General features: G+C 38.9%; 1 protein-coding gene across 9 annotated transcripts in view; it reads right to left on the reverse strand.

Annotated features, from left to right (window-relative positions):
* tbc1d32 (TBC1 domain family, member 32) overlaps positions 1-18,902 on the reverse strand; it is a 128,264-nt gene that overhangs the window by 80,140 nt on the left and 29,222 nt on the right. For all 9 annotated transcript variants that reach the window (XR_007947525.1, XR_007947524.1, XM_051960772.1 and 6 more), the window contains exons 22-24: positions 17,642-17,761; positions 17,293-17,381; positions 1,949-2,071 (exon numbers count right to left, since the gene is read on the reverse strand). Coding sequence is in view for 7 of the 9 variants with exons in the window: in XM_051960772.1 (XP_051816732.1) it covers positions 1,949-2,071; positions 17,293-17,381; positions 17,642-17,761 (332 nt within the window). In the remaining 2 variants the exon portion in view is untranslated. The remainder of the gene's footprint in view (positions 1-1,948; positions 2,072-17,292; positions 17,382-17,641; positions 17,762-18,902) is intronic.

An 18,902-nucleotide genomic window follows, 5' to 3' on the forward strand; every position in this document is an offset into this window, starting at 1 on the left:
AGCAACTCGGGGCAGGATTGGCTGAGGACTCTCTTATCCCGTCCACATTTTACCGCAGAGGCTTCTGTTGCTGTCTATCAAGTATAGCCACGCCCCCTGGCTCCGCCAACTTTAACGATTTATTTCAAATTCAGTATTGATTTATTTTAAGATCGGCCACCTGATCTCTCATTTTGACCATGAAAACTAAAGGGAAAAAAATCCTGAGCTGTAGAAAATCAGTCTATCAAATTTTATTTTTTCCAAAAATGAATTGGGGTCTATGGAGCAAAAGCTTTTTGGAGCCAACCCTAGCGGACGGCGTGATATTGCAAGTTTTTGACACTTCCAGGTTGGCTTCAATTCTGGAGCCAGATGCTACGTCCACTATATATACAGTCTATGGTTTCAACTAAAGTATGATGTTGGCTGTATTGTTTTTTTGTTTGTTTTTTTTTGCAAATCACATGAAAATACCAAAACAAAGGATTACTTTGTCTCCAAGTACTTTCCAACTTTTATTACATCTACCATAGTGCTACAATGTCTGTGAAAATAACAATTAAAAGAGGAACCATGTGACTTAGAAAATATTTTAGATTACGATCATGGTTGGAATTTATAGCAGAATTTGAATTACTTCAATATAAACTACTGTTTTTTGCAAGTTAAAAATGCAATCTAAATCTAAACTAATGCTAAAAAAAATAAATAAATAATTTACAACAAAATTGTCTGATTATGTACAATGATGTACACTACTGTTCCAAACCCAAAGTAGTTTAATTAAATCCACTGGACTTTAAGAAAGTTCCTTGAAGATGTTTCACCTCTCATCAAAGAGGCTTCTACAGTTCTGGTGGTGGTTGGTGTTGCCTCAGCTTTTAAACCTCTGTGAGGTGAGTCAAGGGCTATTATTCCAACGACCAATACCAAAACTCTTCTGACTACTCAACGATGGTCGTTGTGAGTATCGGTGGGGGTCGTTGAAATGCACAGATGTCACTGAGCCCTCGTGTGCTAATGGTGGTCATTAGCATGAGTCTGCTGAGTAGTTCTTTTGGGGAGTTTTGAAAGGACCTGATTGTAAATTGGTGAAAGGTGATGTCACAGACCACCCCCCCTGTTCAGAGATGGCTTCTCTACTTTGACATGGATGGCTTCTTTCACTCCTCTCTCAAACCATCTGTCCTCCCTGTCCAAAATCTGAACATTGGTGTGCTGAAACGAGTGTCCTCCTTCCTTAAGGTGAAGGAAGACTGCCGAATTCTGTCCTGAGGAATTGGCTCTCCTGTATTGAGCCATGCACTTGCTAAGTGGCTGTTTGGTTTCCCCTATGTAGAGATCTGAGCATTCCTCGCTGCATTTAACTGCATACACCAGGTTGCTCTTCTGGCTGTGTGGTGTGGGGTCTTTTGGGTGGACCAGTCCTTGCCTGAGGGTGATATTTGGTTTAAAAAAGACAGGGATCTGGTGTTTGTTGAAAATCCTCCTCAGTTTTTCAGACACACCAGACACGTATGGGATCACTATATTGTTGCGCCTGCTCTCCTTCTCGTCCGTCTTCACTGTTCCAAAGTTTGGGGTCACCTGGACAATTTCATGTTTTCCATGAAAACTTACACTTTTATTCATGTGCTAACATAATTGCACAAGGGTTTTATAATCATTAATTGGCCTTTCAACACCATTAGCTAACACAATGTAGCATTAGAACTCAGGAGTGATGGTTGCTGGAAATGTTCCTCTGTACCCCTATGGAGATATTCCATTAAAAATCAGCCGTTTCCGGCAAGAATAGTCATTTACCACATTAACAATGTCTAGACTGCATTTCTGATTATTTTAATATTATCTTCTTTAACAAAACGCTTCTTTCAAACACATGCATATTTCTAAGTGACCCCAAATTTTTGAATGATAGTGTACATATAAATAAATGCTTGTGTATGTGTTGATAAGTTCATACCCCTCGCTGGTGTCCGGGTCAGTGATGTTCTCCTTCTGACTCTGCAGCAGCATGGAGCAGATGTTATACTGGCTTTCCATCAGCAAAAAGGAGTCCAGACTACAGCAGAGCACACTGAGCAGTCTGCAGCAATGCACACAAACAAGCAAAGGCGTATAAGTACAGACAGGACTTTCAGTCAGAGATAGTGTAGCAGAACAGCAGCACTCACAACTGTCATTTAGAGCATATTTTACAGCAGCGTAAAAGCATGCAGACAAATATCCCATTTGAACATTGGTTGTCCATCTCCTTCGGCCTTGTATTTCTGCAAGTACTGGGTCAGTCAACACAATTTTCCCCCACCAGCTTGCCATAGCCAATTGTAAGCTTTGATAAGTAGTAACCCTTGGGAAGGTTTCATGGTTCATTTTCAGCTGCTGGTAATGACACCAAGATCAAACAGCCTGTTAAGCTCCAGCTGCATTTTGAAACACTGAAGAAGCAGAAAATATGAGAGAAAGCTCTGTGTTTTAGGCCACAGTCCATGACCTGTAGGGAATCAAAGCTAAATACTATGGGGAAAAAAAAGAAACTATGCATCAATGAGTTTTTGACATAATTGTCACAACTAGTCACCTCTGTTAGGAAGGTTTTTGTTTTTCTTTTGTTTGTTGAAAGTAGAGGTAGAATCATCATAAAAATCCCAATGTCACAAGTGTAGACCAAATTGTACTTTCTCCCTTTAGCAATAGAGCCGATTTGACTGCATGTACATAAGCGGTTATTAGAAAAGTCCCATATGTATGTCAAGGCTCTGCAGCATTAATGACAACAATCCAGTTAATGTTTATTGTTATTTGCTCTGTAGTCAACCTACGCAATTAATTCTGCCAAAATTAGTCTTGCATATTAGATTTCCAGCAGATTGATCTTCTCAGGGAAGGGTTTGGATTGACACACTTTTCTACAGATTAAACTATTCTGGCATAATGGCACAAATGCCAGCTTTAAGACCTGAGCTGAGATGTTAGGCCGGTGTGCCTTCAGATTTAAATGATCACAGAAGTGGCAGCACATGTAAGTAACCTGTTGATCAAGAATGAATATAATCCCATTTACATATGACAAAGATGAATCCAGACAGATTGTGTCATAACATGCTTTTTCACCTCAGTCTTGAGATTGTAAAAACAAAATAAAATGGCCCAAATTTATTTTACCATGTTTAAATCTAATAATAAATACAACTATTATACATATTTGCCAATATTTCACAGATCACTTCTTTTACAGAGTAGAGACAAAAGTATAACTACAAAAGAAAACCACAACAATAGCTATAACAGTTTCCATGCATTTCTACAGACACCCTTAAATAAGGAAGTACTTGCAGTCCAATATACCACAATATGAGTATGCTGTATGCTCGGAGACAGGATCTCAGACAGCATCAACTTGGCATAAAGGGCTCAATTACTTTACAATACTAGGTATCTAGCAACAATATGAGAGCAGCTTCAGTTAGTGTCAGACACTGCTTTATTCAACCGGTGCACAGAACTCTTTATACCAAATGCTCCTCTCCGTGTGAGGAACACTCCTCAGCCACCAGCCTTGGTCTCGCCCAAAACTAAAACTTTCTGCTCACTCATATTCGATTAGCTGTCAAACGCCTTCAAAGAAAACATCGCTCCAGACTCCTTACTTGCTATATCTGGCCTAATGCCTGCCCTCTCCTCCTTAAACGAGTATGACAAATTTGCCACTTCTCTTTGAATTCAGGGACGTCAGGAATAAGGCATTCATTTGAAATAGGGTATAAAGAGCTGACAAATGTGCCTTACTTAGAGCAACTTGGAAGTTTTTTCCTTTGTCAAGATTTGGCAACCATTTTTTGGCAGATGGATGACAACCTGGAAGACTTCAACCCCTTGCAGCTGAGATAGGTCAACCGCTGCTCTATAGCCCTGCCGCATACAGGTACGCAGACATCTAATAGCATTGGTGTGTTTGTATGTTTCATATTTGTTTTTGAGTTCACAAAATATTAGATGATACTACGTGAAGATTTTCTTTCCCCACTTTTAAGCTGTATGGCAAGACAAGTTAACATTTAACGTCTAGGCTGGATACGTAATGCGGATACTCAGAATTAAATTCTTCCTCATTACAAAGAACATTTCAGATATGCACAAAGACATTCTTCCTATCCTCAGTTGTAATTTCAGATATCTACATCAGTTTCTCTGGAAAAATTACATACATTTTTACCACTGAAGTCTGAGATTTCTCATTACAGATATTTGCAACTAAATTGTAGATATCTGTAATGCAGCCACACCTCTAGTTCCAGATATTGACAGTTTAACTGTGACTAGTCATAATTCCAATTAAAGATATATTTAATTCTCCTCAATTCAATACATTTCTACATTCTAGATACTTTACATTGACTTTAAATTAATCAGTAGGATGCTTGGGACATCACAAACTAGAACTATGAGCAGTCAAAATGCAATTACAGACACCTCGTATTAGAGTTTTGACTTGGTGTAATGACATTGTAGATATCTGTATGTCAGAAGTTACTAATTAACGGTACCATGTTTTTGACTGCGTGGAAGTTGGAGAACCTGGAGGGAGACGTGCGAGCTCCATGTAGAAAGATCCTGGAAAAGCTGAGACGCGAACCAGGGATCTTCTAGCTGTAAGGCGAAAGTGCTAACTATCAAGCCACTGTGCAGACTTAAAGATATCTGCAGCTGTTATTTTGACCAGTCAAAACTGAATTACATATATCTGCCACAGTGGTTTGCAAGAGTTTATTTTTCTACTCTGTACTGTACTCTGTGCAGCGTCTCCACTGGTCGTAAAGTCACCGTTTAGAGTTGTTCACATTTTCACAATTCTGTTTGTGTATGAGCTTAAGATAACATAACTATTGTGGTGTGCGCTCGCATGCTACAGTAATTTCCGGGCAGCTTGTGAGTCTCCATCTGTTTCCACTATCCTGTTCCAGGCTAAACTAATAGCCTCCTGGCTCAAGATACATATTTAATGCACAGACATGAGAGTAGTTTCAATCTTCTTGTCTAACTCTTAGCAAGAAAGCAAATTAGCCCAATTCCAAAGGTGCTGAACCAAAGAACTGTTTTCAAAGTAGACCTCTAAACCCGTCTCCATGTTATTGCTGCATCTTGCAGACTCTCACCACTCAACACAAATGCACTGTGACTTAGGATATTTGGGAATATTGTGTGGTAACCGTTCTAAAAACAGCCAATTATTCATGGAAAACCAAACACTGTGATGCAGTTTTTCATTGACCAAGACCATCATGAAGTAATTAATAATACTATCATCTTGTTGATTAATGCCGCAGATATCTTTAAGGTAATGTAAAATAAGAATAGGGGAATCCCAGAGTCTTTAAATGAGTGAAAAACTGTTCTTTAAGCTAAAACCCCAATTTACATTGCACAACGTATTGATGTATTGTTCGACAGCTTTATTTAAGTATAATTTGCATTTCATCTTTATTGATACAACAATTATTGGACTACTTTTTTTAAGACATCAAAATTAGCAAATGAATAGTTAAAGAAAAGTAAATGTCTGTTATTCTTGAGCATTTGAAAGGCTCTTTAAAGTTACTAAGGTCCCACTTTTCACAAAACGTCATTTCATTTGGTAATTTTGTATAGTTGTGCATATTCATGTGCTCACACAAGAAGTGGTGATAAGCTCAGCATGTTGTGTGCGTGTTGAGTGAGAAACACCTGTCCTCAAAGCAGCTGCTTCGTTTCCCGACGTGTCTGACAGTGACTTGGACTCCTGTTTGACTGACAACTGTATTAAGTCTTTCTGACAGTAGCACAGCAAGCGGCTGAGAGTCTGTCAGACCTTTTGACCTCTTTCTGTTTGAAACAAAGGAATGGAGACCCAGCTCTGCTTCCAGTTCGACTCTTTGGTAGGCTTTTTTGGCCAAGTGGGGTGAACAAGTGTCCAATCAGTGCCCTGTTCTTACCAGCAATATATGGCAGCACAGTAGCAATTCTGTTGTCTGTGGGAGTTTGGTTCTAGGCTCAGAGCTCCAGATTAACCATTCATGTTGTTGCACTGGTGCACCTAACTTTTCTTTTAAGGTGCAACACATTTTAGCGGTATTTCTGACTCCTCACTGCTTCAGTTTGCTGCTGCTTGGTGCTGAATCCCTGCAGGAAGGGTCAGCCATGATTTGGATGTACACTACTACTCAAAAGTTTGAGGTCACTTAGAAATGTCCATATTTCTGAAAGAAAAACTTCTTTTTCAATGAAGATAGCTTTAAGTTAATCAGAAACACAGTCTAGACATTGTTAATGTGGTAAATGACTATTCTAGCTGGAAATGGCTGATTTTTAATGGAATATCTCCATAGGGGTACAGAGGAACATTTCCAGCAACCATCTCTCCTGTGTTCTAATGCTACATTGTGTTAGCTAGTTTAGTTGGAAGGGTAATTGATGATTAGAAAACCCTTGTGCAATTATGTTAGCACATGTAAAAAAGTATGAGTATTTATGGAAACCATGAAATTGTCCAGGTGACTCCAAACGTTTGAATGGGAGTGTACCTTTTGCAAAAAATCCAATACATAACGTTTACCAATGTTCACTAAACTGATTACAATGATATGTAGATACTTACAGGTGGCTTTGCACAAAGAAGCCTCTAGTCTCCACATTCAGTTTTCAATTACTTTTAAAATATAAACATAACATTAACCAAATATTAACAGATAATTAGAAAACAGTACAAAATTCCCATCAGAACACAGTGACATAAATAAAATGTAATAAAATGAAAGACCAAAACCCCATATATACTTGAAATACCATCACAGAAAAATAGGCAACATATTGCATTTTTGCTCAGAAAATGAGTACCAAAACTGTTGATAATCTTTTATCAGGTAATCAATTCTTTACATTCTGCTTATGTTCAAACCAAATGTCCTCTCCCAGCATCATCTCAATATAGACATACATATATATATATATATATATATATATATATATATATATATATATATATATATATATATGTATGTAACAGAATTGCACAAGGGTTTTATAATCATAAGTTAGCCTTTCAACACATTTAGCTAAACACAATATACCATTAGAACTCAGGAATGATGGAAATGTTCCTCTGTACCCCATGTAGATATTCCATTAAAAATCAGCTGCTAGAATAGTTATTTACCACATTAATAATGTCTAGATGGTATTTCTGATTAATTCCATGTTATCTTCATTGAAAAAGAAACAGTTTTTCTTTCAAATACAAGGACATTTCTAAGTGACCCCACACTTTTGAAAGGCAGTGTAAATATATAGCTGACAGTCCTTGTAAAAGTTATACAAGAAGCACATTTTCAAACAAAATAGCTGATGACACGAGAGATGATTTAAGAGTTTCAATAGTACAGAAAACAATCTTTTCAATACTGCTTTTGATAAGTATCAATTGGGCATTACTATAAATAGTCAGTATAAATGGCACAATTAAAACTGCACTGTGAGCTTCACGGGAACCAAAACACTCCGATATGGGGATTAATGTATAAATGCTAATTAACAGCTCAAAGTGAAGCAGTGGGGCAGCACTACTAATTTGGTATAAACTGCAGTTTGGAGGGGAAAAAAAGATCAGGAGCTCAACTGAATGGCCAGACTAAATCAGATTGTTCCACATTATTTCAGACTTGTTATGCTGTTTTTGGAAATGAGACATCTATTCAAATTCTACACTGGTTGCACAATAATTTTGAGACATTAGAGCTTGTCTCATCTGAGAGCTTAAGTTGATGTCATTTTAGCTGATCAGGACTATAAATCACTTGGTTTAATGTCGAAATACATGCATGCATTAAACCCATTTATGACAGATTACTACTTTCTTGATGATGTGCCCACATGCATCACAAGACCGATGTATAAACCAATTACAGCAAACCTGGACTAATCTGCCTGCCAATATGACTGATGATCATGCCACAGATTGATTAGTCAAGCAGTAGGTAAGATGCAAATGGTCAGCTTAGGGGTGTGGTATTTTTGTGGCTCGTGTCAATGGACGTCAGAAGAGCAAACATCAACCTGCTGGTAGTAACTGCAACGTTGTACGTCTTAACACATTTTCAATCGTGAACCATCAAAAAGAGTAGCACTCCATGGAGTATCTCTACAGATCTGGCCAACAAGACCAAACACTGGCTCATTCCAGTATCAATGACAGTGAAGCAAAGCAGCTTTTAAGATTTACATGCATACACTATGTATTTGAAACAACACTGGCAGTAACTCATTCTCTGAGAATGAAGTGCTTAAGTCAATGAGCTGCACACATCCAAGTATGAAGAGTCCACAGGCTGAGCATCTGCATATATCAATTAAAAGTATCATTTGGCCGTTAAATGTGAATTCTGGTTTATTTCAGCCTGGCGTATTTCCCAATAATGTGGGTATTTTGGTTCATCCTAACTTCACCTCTTTTGTAGAGATTTAGGGAAATGAGATGTTGGACAAAACAGCTTGTGAACAGCGTTTAGTGGGCCAATTTAGCATCAGCTCCCAACAATTATCCCCAAAAAAGACATTTTTTTTTACATGAATCAACATTTGTTTTCTGTGTTACTGAAAGTAAACACTGAAATCAGCAACCTGGAGCAGTCATTTAGCTAACTGCATTAGAGCAGAACTTGCTTGTTTTGTTAACGTACATGAGGCTGACTTTCTTTGTGGTCATACTGTTCTCTGAGGAAACTAAATTCAATGCTGGATTAACTCACTGCATTGCACGCTTATGAGGATGGTTGCAGGTCAGTCATGATTATTGGAAAGGGAGTCTAACGACAATTACCTAAATCAAACGGAGGATGAGGCTCAGATTACTCAGACTGAGGCAGAAAGATAGCCCGTCTTAGGAAACGTGGGACTTGCTGATCTCCAAGTGTCCATGGATGACAGTAAGTACAGGAGTGGAACTAAAACTGACAAATCCTGGGATTTGTGAAGCATGGTCATTCTGGAGACGGTGCTTCACCTCCCCAAAATCCATCCATTATCTATACACCACTTAATCCTCATTAGGGTCACAGGGAGGCTGAAATCTATCCTAGCTGACTTAGTGTGAAGGCAGGGGACACCCTGGACAGGTTACCAGTCTATCACAGGCGTAAACATAGAGACAAACTGTTACCCTCACATTCACACCTATGGACAATTTAGAATTATCAACTGTGGAAGTGGGACTGTGGGAGGAAGCCAGAGAGCCCGGAGAAAACCACACATGCATAGGAAGAATATGCAAATTCAATGCAGAAAGATCCCAGGAAGCGAACCAGGGATCTTCTAGATGCAAGGCAACAGTGCAGCCCTCTCCCCAAAATCTACTAGATGAAAAGCCCAACACTGGCTGGACTAAAAGACTAAGTTAGAAGAAACTGTCAGTTAATGGTAGCTAATATCTTTGTTTACTCTTAGTCACTTTGTTTGGATGTTTAAAATGATTCATGTAAATATCGTCTCTTTAAAAAGCTGCAGGGAGCTCATGGTAAATTGCCCTGCCACTCAAAACTCTTGTGAGGTGTGCAAAGTAAGAATAACACTTAAAGCCACAATAGCTACATAAATATGACAGCATGAAATAAACCAGACTTCTCCTTCAGCACTGTAAACAAGTCACAGTATGACATTTTATTGTACTGTGGGGAATCTCAAGATTTTTCATCCATTATTGAAACAAACTGCTTTGTTTTCCACATCTGACTTTCTTTGATGCCAATGCATAAAACAGACATTTTTGCTTTTTCTAAAAATTTGTTTATAATTATGTCTAATCCAGTTTGTTTTGTCTAACAAGATGAGAGGACCACAGGTGAATTTTGGTGAAGGCAAAATAACCCTTACTAAGACTGTGAAAAATATGTAAATGGTTTTGAAACAAATGATTCTGTCTAAGCTGCCTGAGTAAAACCTTCTCGGGTCTCTTAGGTCAGGTTTTCACCTCTGGACATTTGAGCAACACAAAACTCTCAATACCATAAATATTTAAGAGTTTTCTGTTCTACCCACAGGCCAAATGTTGTCAGTGTTTACAAGATTACAAGACACTAGAAACTGTTTGTTTCATAACTGCTATATTTAAAAAATAATAATTATGATTGGATTTACACTAATTGCCTGTTGTACGAAAATATGATCAGGTTCCACAACAGCGCATACACCCAGTGTGTTTAGAGCCATCAATAGTAGAGAGCAGAATAAAGGCATCCAAACAATTCAGACAGGGGAAAAACAGGGGGATGAGAGCTGGTTGCCATGACAACAAAGAGGCTTTTAGCAACAAGGAAACGGGCTGAGGGATTTTAACTCTCATTAGCTTGTGAAGATCAAGAGGGGTGGAATTCGTGGCTTCTTTTTTCAAGAGGGCTGTACTTCAGGAATGCTCAGTGCATGTTTGCTTGACAGAAGTGCCGATGATTAGACTTGCATTGAATAGAGAAGATTTAAAGCCTATCAAGAACCAAAAGTTGCAATGTACTCTTGAAGTGTAGCGCACTAGATCCAAATGCAGAAGTGGTCCAATTTTACTGTAATAGTTCAAAGGAGCTTCTTAGGTGTGACTCTGATGGTAGCTTCAAGGACAAGGTCAGTAATAATCTAGATTTTTTTTATATGGAAAAGAAAATCTATATACTTAAGTATTACATCACACATCAGGGCATCACACTGTTATACTGTGTAAAATGTTTAATCCTTACAGTGAACATGTAGACTGAATTTCATGATGAGTCAATTCTAGATACATTTCATGTTACCATAAATACTAAATGTGTACAAATCCGCAGTTAAAAGTTGTGTCCAACAAATGCACACTTTGAAATCTACTAATGCTTTAGGAAATCACTGAGCTTTTTCCATCATGCAATAAAATTTGTGACCAATTTTTGAAAATTGGTCTTTACAATGAACTAATAGGCTTAAATATCAGTGCCACAGACATAAGAAAATCACTCAGAGAGTGCAAAGGCTGCTCAGTCATATCATTTCCAACAGCTGAAGTCTTGAAAACATTTGTGGCGGTAGTCACGGCACTATAGAATGTGACTATTGAATATAGATGTACCCACAAACAAAATGACCTTGTGCTGAGCGCAGCCGTGTGTTATACATGTGTACATTATGTACGGATACCGAATCATGTGACCTAAATGTGTAGCATGCGTCAGGAATCGATGGAACTCTGAAACACCCCCACAATTTAATTATTCTTCCTTGTATCATTTCCGACAGATAAGTCCCAATAAGTCCACAACAGTCAATTTGTCATAGGATCACAGTCATGTGATCTTCAGCAGGCGGCTGACGTAGTGTTCACTTGTTGTCATAGTTACAGTGACGCCGTGCCGTTATCTCGCAATGATACAAAAATCTTAAACAAATCTGTGGATCCAGATGGTAAACTAGCCTAGCCGCATTAGACAACCCACGGCAATGAATTTAATTCTCTGCCAGGGTGGGTCTAGTTACCCTCCATAAGGCTCGAGGCTGGATGCTCCTAAAACTGGCCGGACGAATCACCATGAAGTGTAGAGTCAGAAGGCGGGCGTAACTAAGTGACGACAGAGGCGATTCGGACAGAAACAACCGGCGCACAATAAACAGTTATCTTTCGACTCGGCTTTGGCCACAGCCCTTAAAGATTTGAAGCTAAAATTCAACTTGAAAGATAAACAAAGGACGGCAGTGAAGTGTTTCATTGAGAAGAAAAGACGTATTTGGACTTATGCCGACGGGATATGGCAAATCCTTAATATACCAGTTGGCTCCGCTGGTTGGGAAGCTAATGGGACTTAGCCACAATCCGCCGGCACTCTAGGAACTACGTCAGCCTATTCGTTGCGCTGATTGGTTGTATACCGACCCAATTGCTGCAGAGTGATTTGAAAGACAACCTTTTAGCCCGCCTCCCTCCCTGTCGAGCAGTCCTAGACCCTTGTGCCTTCAGAACATGGGTCTAGCACGGCTAGGCTAATGGTAAACAGCATCACTATCAAAATCTAATCACTTGATCCTTGTCATTTCTGACCTTCCCTGAAAATTTCCTCCAAATCCGTTATTCCGTCTTGGAGTAATGTTGCTAACAGACAGACAAACCAATGCCAATCGTCACATAAGTCTGCCGCGTTCCTTAGAGTAATAAGTATCAACAAGCTTGATCATAATATAAAAATGAATTTAAAAAAAATAAATAAATAAATAAACTTACAAGCACTGACAGTACTGTACCATGTGGCAGAAACAAACATCCCGCTACTGCAAATGGAAACTCCCCATAAACTACAGCAATGAGCATATTTCTCCCCATTCAAAAGCATTTTTTCTAAGCATTGCTCACTTTCTACACTTTGCATTTTTATAGGAAAATCATACACCTACACATATGACTGTGTATGTTCCATTTGAGGAAACAGACATTCGAGGGAAGAAAACACACTCACATGGAAGAACAACCTGGAGCTGTAATCTATTATTCATTTTGTGGCATATGTGATATATGAACACATTACAGAGGCTGGGCTCCCCCTCGTTTATTGTGGTCACATAATCACACAAGGTAGTAATGTGTTTGTGTTTGACCTCAGGTGAATCCAAGCTCCTGTCATTTAAAGGTTTACACAGAACCAAAGAAGAACTTAGAATAAACTTCATGAATACAGGCACCCTGCTGGTGAGTTATACAGGTATTATGACTAAGAATACAGGTATTTTCTACTACTTTCTGTAAATACTGAGCTTGGGGTAAGATAAAGCAGCTTTTGTGCCATTTAACAGGAATATATACGAAAAGAATACAGTGATCTTTAATCAGACAGTCATTTGCCAAGCTGTCTATGTTTGTGTAATTAGATTACGTTTCCATCGAAAATACAAAAATATACGCAAAATCTTTGCCAAATGTCTGGTAAGAGCATCTGCAGGTTTTAGAGTCAAATCTAATCACTTTTTAATGCAGTACTTGTAATTCTGTTAATGCTGGAAGAGATGCTTGGATCCAGTGAAACACAAGCAGCTGCTCCTGATGCATGAGCAGCTTAATACTTTCTTCAAGGAAGGGAATAGATTGGCGATAAAATTCACACAAGGCACACTTTGAAAAACAGAAACCCTTTATTATTGCAGCTACATTATTAAAAACAAGACCAGCACATATCATGTGATTGTTTCACCTCGAGGTGGACCAGTGTGCAGTCTGGTTTTAATAATGTAGCCATGAAAATAAAGGCTTTTTAACACTTTGTATTTTTTGTAATAATAAAGAAGTTGAATTTCTGGATTTTCCCTTACTTGCAGACAGTCACAAGAAATTCCAAACAGCAGTCGTCGTCTTCAGCGAATAGGAAATACATGTTCATCAAGATTCCCCCAAACATGTTTAGTGCATTAATGGATCATGTGGTGTATTATTACTCACCCATTCGTGCGGGTCGTTTTTACAATCATTAAAACCTGACTTCATGGCATAGCTTTACTATTCATTAGGCTGGAGGGGGAGCTGTTGTCCAGTAGATGACACCAAGGCCAAGTTTAAACAGAACTATGAAGTAACTAAATACAGACTTAGAGCAGACATTAAAGTATCAAACTGTTTAGATGTGGAAATATAGTATCACCACAGCAGTTAGTACATCAACAACTTTATAATATAAAAGATGTGTAAGGACAGGTTTCAAACACCCTTTGCATGAATGACCACACCTAGCTCGACTTTAGCTACTTAAATGTGCACAAATCTCCTGCACTAATCAAGCATCACCTACAATGCTTCTCCACAGTGTCCCTGAGCAGCAACAGTGGAAGGCTGCTCTTATTGTGGTATAACAGTGACTTTAATGGTGTTGCGGTGACCCTACGCTGAGTCAGCATGCTGTGTGTTGAGCCTTCATTTACTTACTGTCTGTATCAATCTGTCCTCCTCTGTTAAAAGCCATGAAAGTGTTTTTCTTAATTAGCTTCTCACTATGAATAAAAGGGTTCATCCATCTACACCACCATACAGCCCCCTCCCCCAAAAAAAAATAAACTGTTTGAGTTTTAAAGTGCAACAGTTCATAAATAGCCTAAGGATGCATTTCTTCAAAATGCATTTGTGATTTTAGTGTATTCAGGGACTTAAAGATGTTGGCAAAATTTCGTTTTGTTACATGGGAGTGGATTTGTATAATGGCTTTATCCAAAGCTCTCTATAATTTTACTTTTAGTCTCATTCATAGACATACACACAGAGCTGTTCAAAAGTTTGGGGTCACTTAGAAATATCCTTGTGTTTCAAAGAAACAGATTTTTTTTCAATGAAAATAACTTTAAATTAATCATAAATACAGTCTAGACATTGTTCATGTGGTAAATAACCAGTCTAGCTGGAAAAGGCTGATTTTTTTTATAGAATATCTCCATAGGGGTACAGAGGAACATTTCCAGCAACCATCACGCCTGTGTTCTAATGCTACATTGTGTTAGCTAATGGTGTTGAAAGGCTAATTGATGATTAGAAAACCCTTGTGCAATTATATTAGCACATGAATAAAAGTGTGAGTTTTCATGGAAAACATGAAACTGCCTGATATTACTATACCATATTATTGCACATTCTATACTTATTAAACATAGCTGCATTGACTAAGTAATACAATCTTCACGCATTTCCATCTTGGCCCATTTTTGAACTCCTCTGCTTCCTCTATATCCGCTTGTTATTCCTCCATATCCTTTTACACATTGTATATTAATCAGTACAGTGGCATTCTGCATAGATGCTCCTTTCCTGATGCAATTCTCCCTCGTGGGATCAATAAAGCAAGATCCATATACTATGCTGTCATATCCCCTCAGGCAAAGGATAATCAGAAAATCAAATAAAAACAGGCACCGTTGCATTGTGGGTGATAACATGGTAGTTACGACTCTTCTGGGTTCAACTGCTGAAGTTCACATTGGTCACGTGGGTGTATTTTGAACAGCAGCTTCTTCCAGTGAAAGACTGTAGTACTGCATGTAATGGTAGTGTGTAAAACTGCACAAGGAAGAGATTTTGAGCGTAACTCTGACGACAGTAAAAACCTGGAACAGTAAACCCAGGGGAACAAATATCTGTAAATGTTATATCCACTTGCTGAACACTATCGTTGAAAAGTTTGGGTTCACCAAGGCAATTTCATGTTTTCTATGAGAACTCACTTTTATTCATGTGCTAACATAATTGCACAAGAGTTTTCTAATCATCAATGAGCCTTTCAACACCATTAGCTAACACAATGTAGCATTAGAACACAGGAGTGATGGTTGCTGGAAATGTTCCTCTGTACCTCTATGTAGACATTTCATTAAAATCAGCCGTTTCCAGCTAGAATAGTCATTTACCACACGAACAATGTCTAGACTGTATTTCTGATTCATTTAATGTTATCTTCATTTTTTTTTAAATGCTTTTCTTTCAAAAATAAGGACATTTCTAAGTGACTCCAAACTTCTGAACGTTGGTGTATATATATATATTCGATAATGTAGTTCCATCTGCTTAACTATTTTTTTTCTAATTCATCGCTCATCCATGTTAGCTGCACCAAGCTTTCAAGCTGCACAATTAAAAAGGAACCAAAGTGAAATTTAATAAATCTCGATATAGCATTCAAACACTAAACCTGTTTATGACCACAAATTATACATCTATAATTTATTTAGACGTAGTTAGTTTAAAGCAGTGGTTCTCAACCCTGTTCCTCAGGACCCCATGTCCTGCATGTTTTAGATGCTTCCCTGCTCCAACACACCTGACTCAAATGATCAGCTCGTTATCAGGCTTCTGCAGAGGCTTGATGACGAGCTGATCATTTGAATCAGGTGTGTTGGAGCAGGGAAGCATCTAAAACATGCAGGACATGGGGTCCTGAGGAACAGGGTTGAGAACCACTGCTTTAAAGAGCCCCACCAGTCTTTTTTTACCTTGTTAACAAGTCCATGTGATGTTTTTATGCTAGAGAGCATATCAAATGAAATAGGTAGCCGGCACAATGGATGAGCATTTCCAACTTAAAGCTGCAGAGTACACATGACCATCTCAAATTCCATGTCATACTTTTTCAGAACCGAGTCGTGGTTCAAACTTGCATGGCTGAAATCCTCTGGTATTGAACTTGCCGTTGTGTAGCGTAGAGTAATTTTAGAATGTGAGCAGAGTGATAAGTGAGTCGGTGTGCTTGAGCTGCAGCAAGTGACACTGCAGAGGGCTCGGTCGGGATTTCACAGATCTGCACATTATGAAGCAAGCAAATATGTGGAGTAAAATCTGAGCTTTTTAAAGGCAACAAGTGATTATTTTTCTGGGGAAAAATCTAAATATGAAACTTTGATACACTGTTATGAGTTTTTAGGGGTTCAATCCGTTACTGGAAAGGTCTTTGTAAGGCAGTTATAGCAATATATCAAAAACAACACGGTAGGGGGTGATTTATTGATAGTGAAATGCTACATTTAGCACATTTAGCGACCCACAGAGAGGCACGGAGAGCAGGTCTGTCAGTTAATCCATCAGTCTGGGTGGTAAATGAACAGAGCATCTTGTTCCTTTCACTTGGCTTCTGGATGTTAATAGGAGTGGGCTGACTGACAGGCACAGAGAGTGAGTCAGCAAGACTCCAAACAAGCTGAAGCTATTGTGATTCAGAAAGCTTTTAAAAAGGCGTAGGAATTCACAGCCGGCACCAGAGCTTTGTGCACACAGCTAGGACACATATGTATGCAAATGTATGGAAAAAATTAAGCATTCACCACTCTCCCCTACAAACATGTCCCTGAAGAATAAACCATTGTTGCAAGATTCTGGGATGCAACTTTTCCCAGACATTACTACATCCATACAGTATATGCTCCGTATTACAGTAATAACTTTAGCCTGTACTACAACTCCACCCTTTGTTTGAACCTGAAGTCAAAACTAAAATCCAAACTGAAACAGCTTTTCATTTTAGAGGAGTTTCTTCACCATCTTTCTCACTTGTCAGGATGTCTATTCTTCGTAAATATAGAAATGCACACACATATACACCCACACAGCTCCGCTTATTTCGCTCTTATCCAGAGAGATCCTTTCATCAGTCTTTCAATGCTCGGTAATCAAAGTATAAAGAACCGTGCCAGTCTGCTGTTGCCACAGGCTGAAGTGTGTGTGTGTGCAGTCACCAGGTGCTAATCCGATATCGTGTGCTTCCCCACTGATGTTAAGTAATATGAAAAAAAGATATATATCAATCCCACCTCAGGCCAAATGTGTGAGACTGCTCATAGTGGAACAGGGAATGAATCTTCACATCTGAATTCACAGCAATCAGCCTGTCAATCAAATCCTGTGGAAGAGAAGGAGAGGCTGTGAAAAAGAATGTAGCAGTTATAGTGCAAAATGAAAAAAGCGTGGAAATTTACAATGCGTAAGGTGGAAAATGTACATCAGCCCCAGTGTAACAGGGGTTTAGTAGAAGCCCTTTGTGAAAGTAAAAGAAGTGTGTGGGTGGTGGTTGAATGCAAAATATAAAGTCCAAACATGCCCTCAAATGGCTGAGAGAGGAACTGCGTGAAGTATAGACAACACCGTGTGAAAAGCACTCACAGGTATGGAGGATGGCATTTCCCTCAGGGTGTATTCGCTCTTGTTGGCTAGAGGCTGCCGACCCAGCAGCTCCCACACCGATTGGGAAGAGGACAGGAGGTTGACCAAGGACAGGAAGGACTGGGGATATAGAAAATGAGAGACACACCAAGAGTTAGAGAAAGTGCTAAAAGAAAGACATGAGAGAACTCGAATGATTACAAATACTAGTTTTTTTTGACTCGGTGACAGTTTTAACATCTAGATTTTTGGGGAAAGGATGCCTGTATTTTCTGCTTTTGTTTCAATGTGCTTGTTTTGTTCAGTTTTTTAAAATATGTTAAGGGGTGGGGCTGCACAGTGGAGTAGTGGTTAGCACTTTTGCCTTGCAGCAAGAAGATCCCTGGTTCAAATCCTGGCCTGGGATCTTTCTGCATGGAGTTTCCATGTTCTCCCTGTGCATGCGTGGGTTTTCTCCGGGCACTCCGGCTTCCTCCCACAATCCACAAATATGCTGAGGTTAATTGGTTATTCTAAATTGCCCGTAGGTGTGAATGTGAGTGTGATTGTGTGTCTGTATATGTAGCCCTGCGACAGATTGGCGACCTGTCCAGGGTGTCCCCTGCCTTCGCCCGAGTCAGCTGGGATAGGCTCCAGCACCCCCCGCAACCCTAGTGAGGATAAAGCGGTGTATAGAGAATGGATGGATGTTAAGGGGTTTGGTTTTAAAATTCACAAACACTGCAAGTCAACTTGTATTGTATGCTGCATTGGTGAAATGATAAGCACGCTATGAAAAAAAGCCTGAAATTAAAATATTAGAGAGATCAGAGGAAAAAAGAAAAATGTAATGCTCTAGCTGGCTCTTTGATGTTGATATTCAGAAATATATTGTTCATTTTGTGCATAAAAGAAATATAATTGTTTACAAAAACAAAGCAAGCATGAAAGGAATTTTGATTACAGAAGATAAAATGTTACTGACCACATGTGACCACATTCCCAAACAGATGAACATATACACACACTTTTGAACATATGAGCAGAGACATACTGCAGCCAGAAGAATATTAAACCTTAAGAGCTCCTTCTGCTCTCATCTCTGGATCAAGGCGAACAGGAAAATTCAGGCACCACAGGAGAAAAAAAAAAAAAAAAAAAAAAAAAGGACACTGCATGCATATAGATAGAGCACATTTACACAAACATGCCACACAGTTTTAAACTCTAGACAGCTTGAAAGGAAATTGCTGAATACAAAAACACATTCAAGTGACATTTT

Source organism: Acanthochromis polyacanthus, chromosome 16, assembly GCF_021347895.1.
Source record: "Acanthochromis polyacanthus isolate Apoly-LR-REF ecotype Palm Island chromosome 16, KAUST_Apoly_ChrSc, whole genome shotgun sequence".
In the NCBI taxonomy this organism is placed as follows: domain Eukaryota; kingdom Metazoa; phylum Chordata; class Actinopteri; family Pomacentridae; genus Acanthochromis; species Acanthochromis polyacanthus.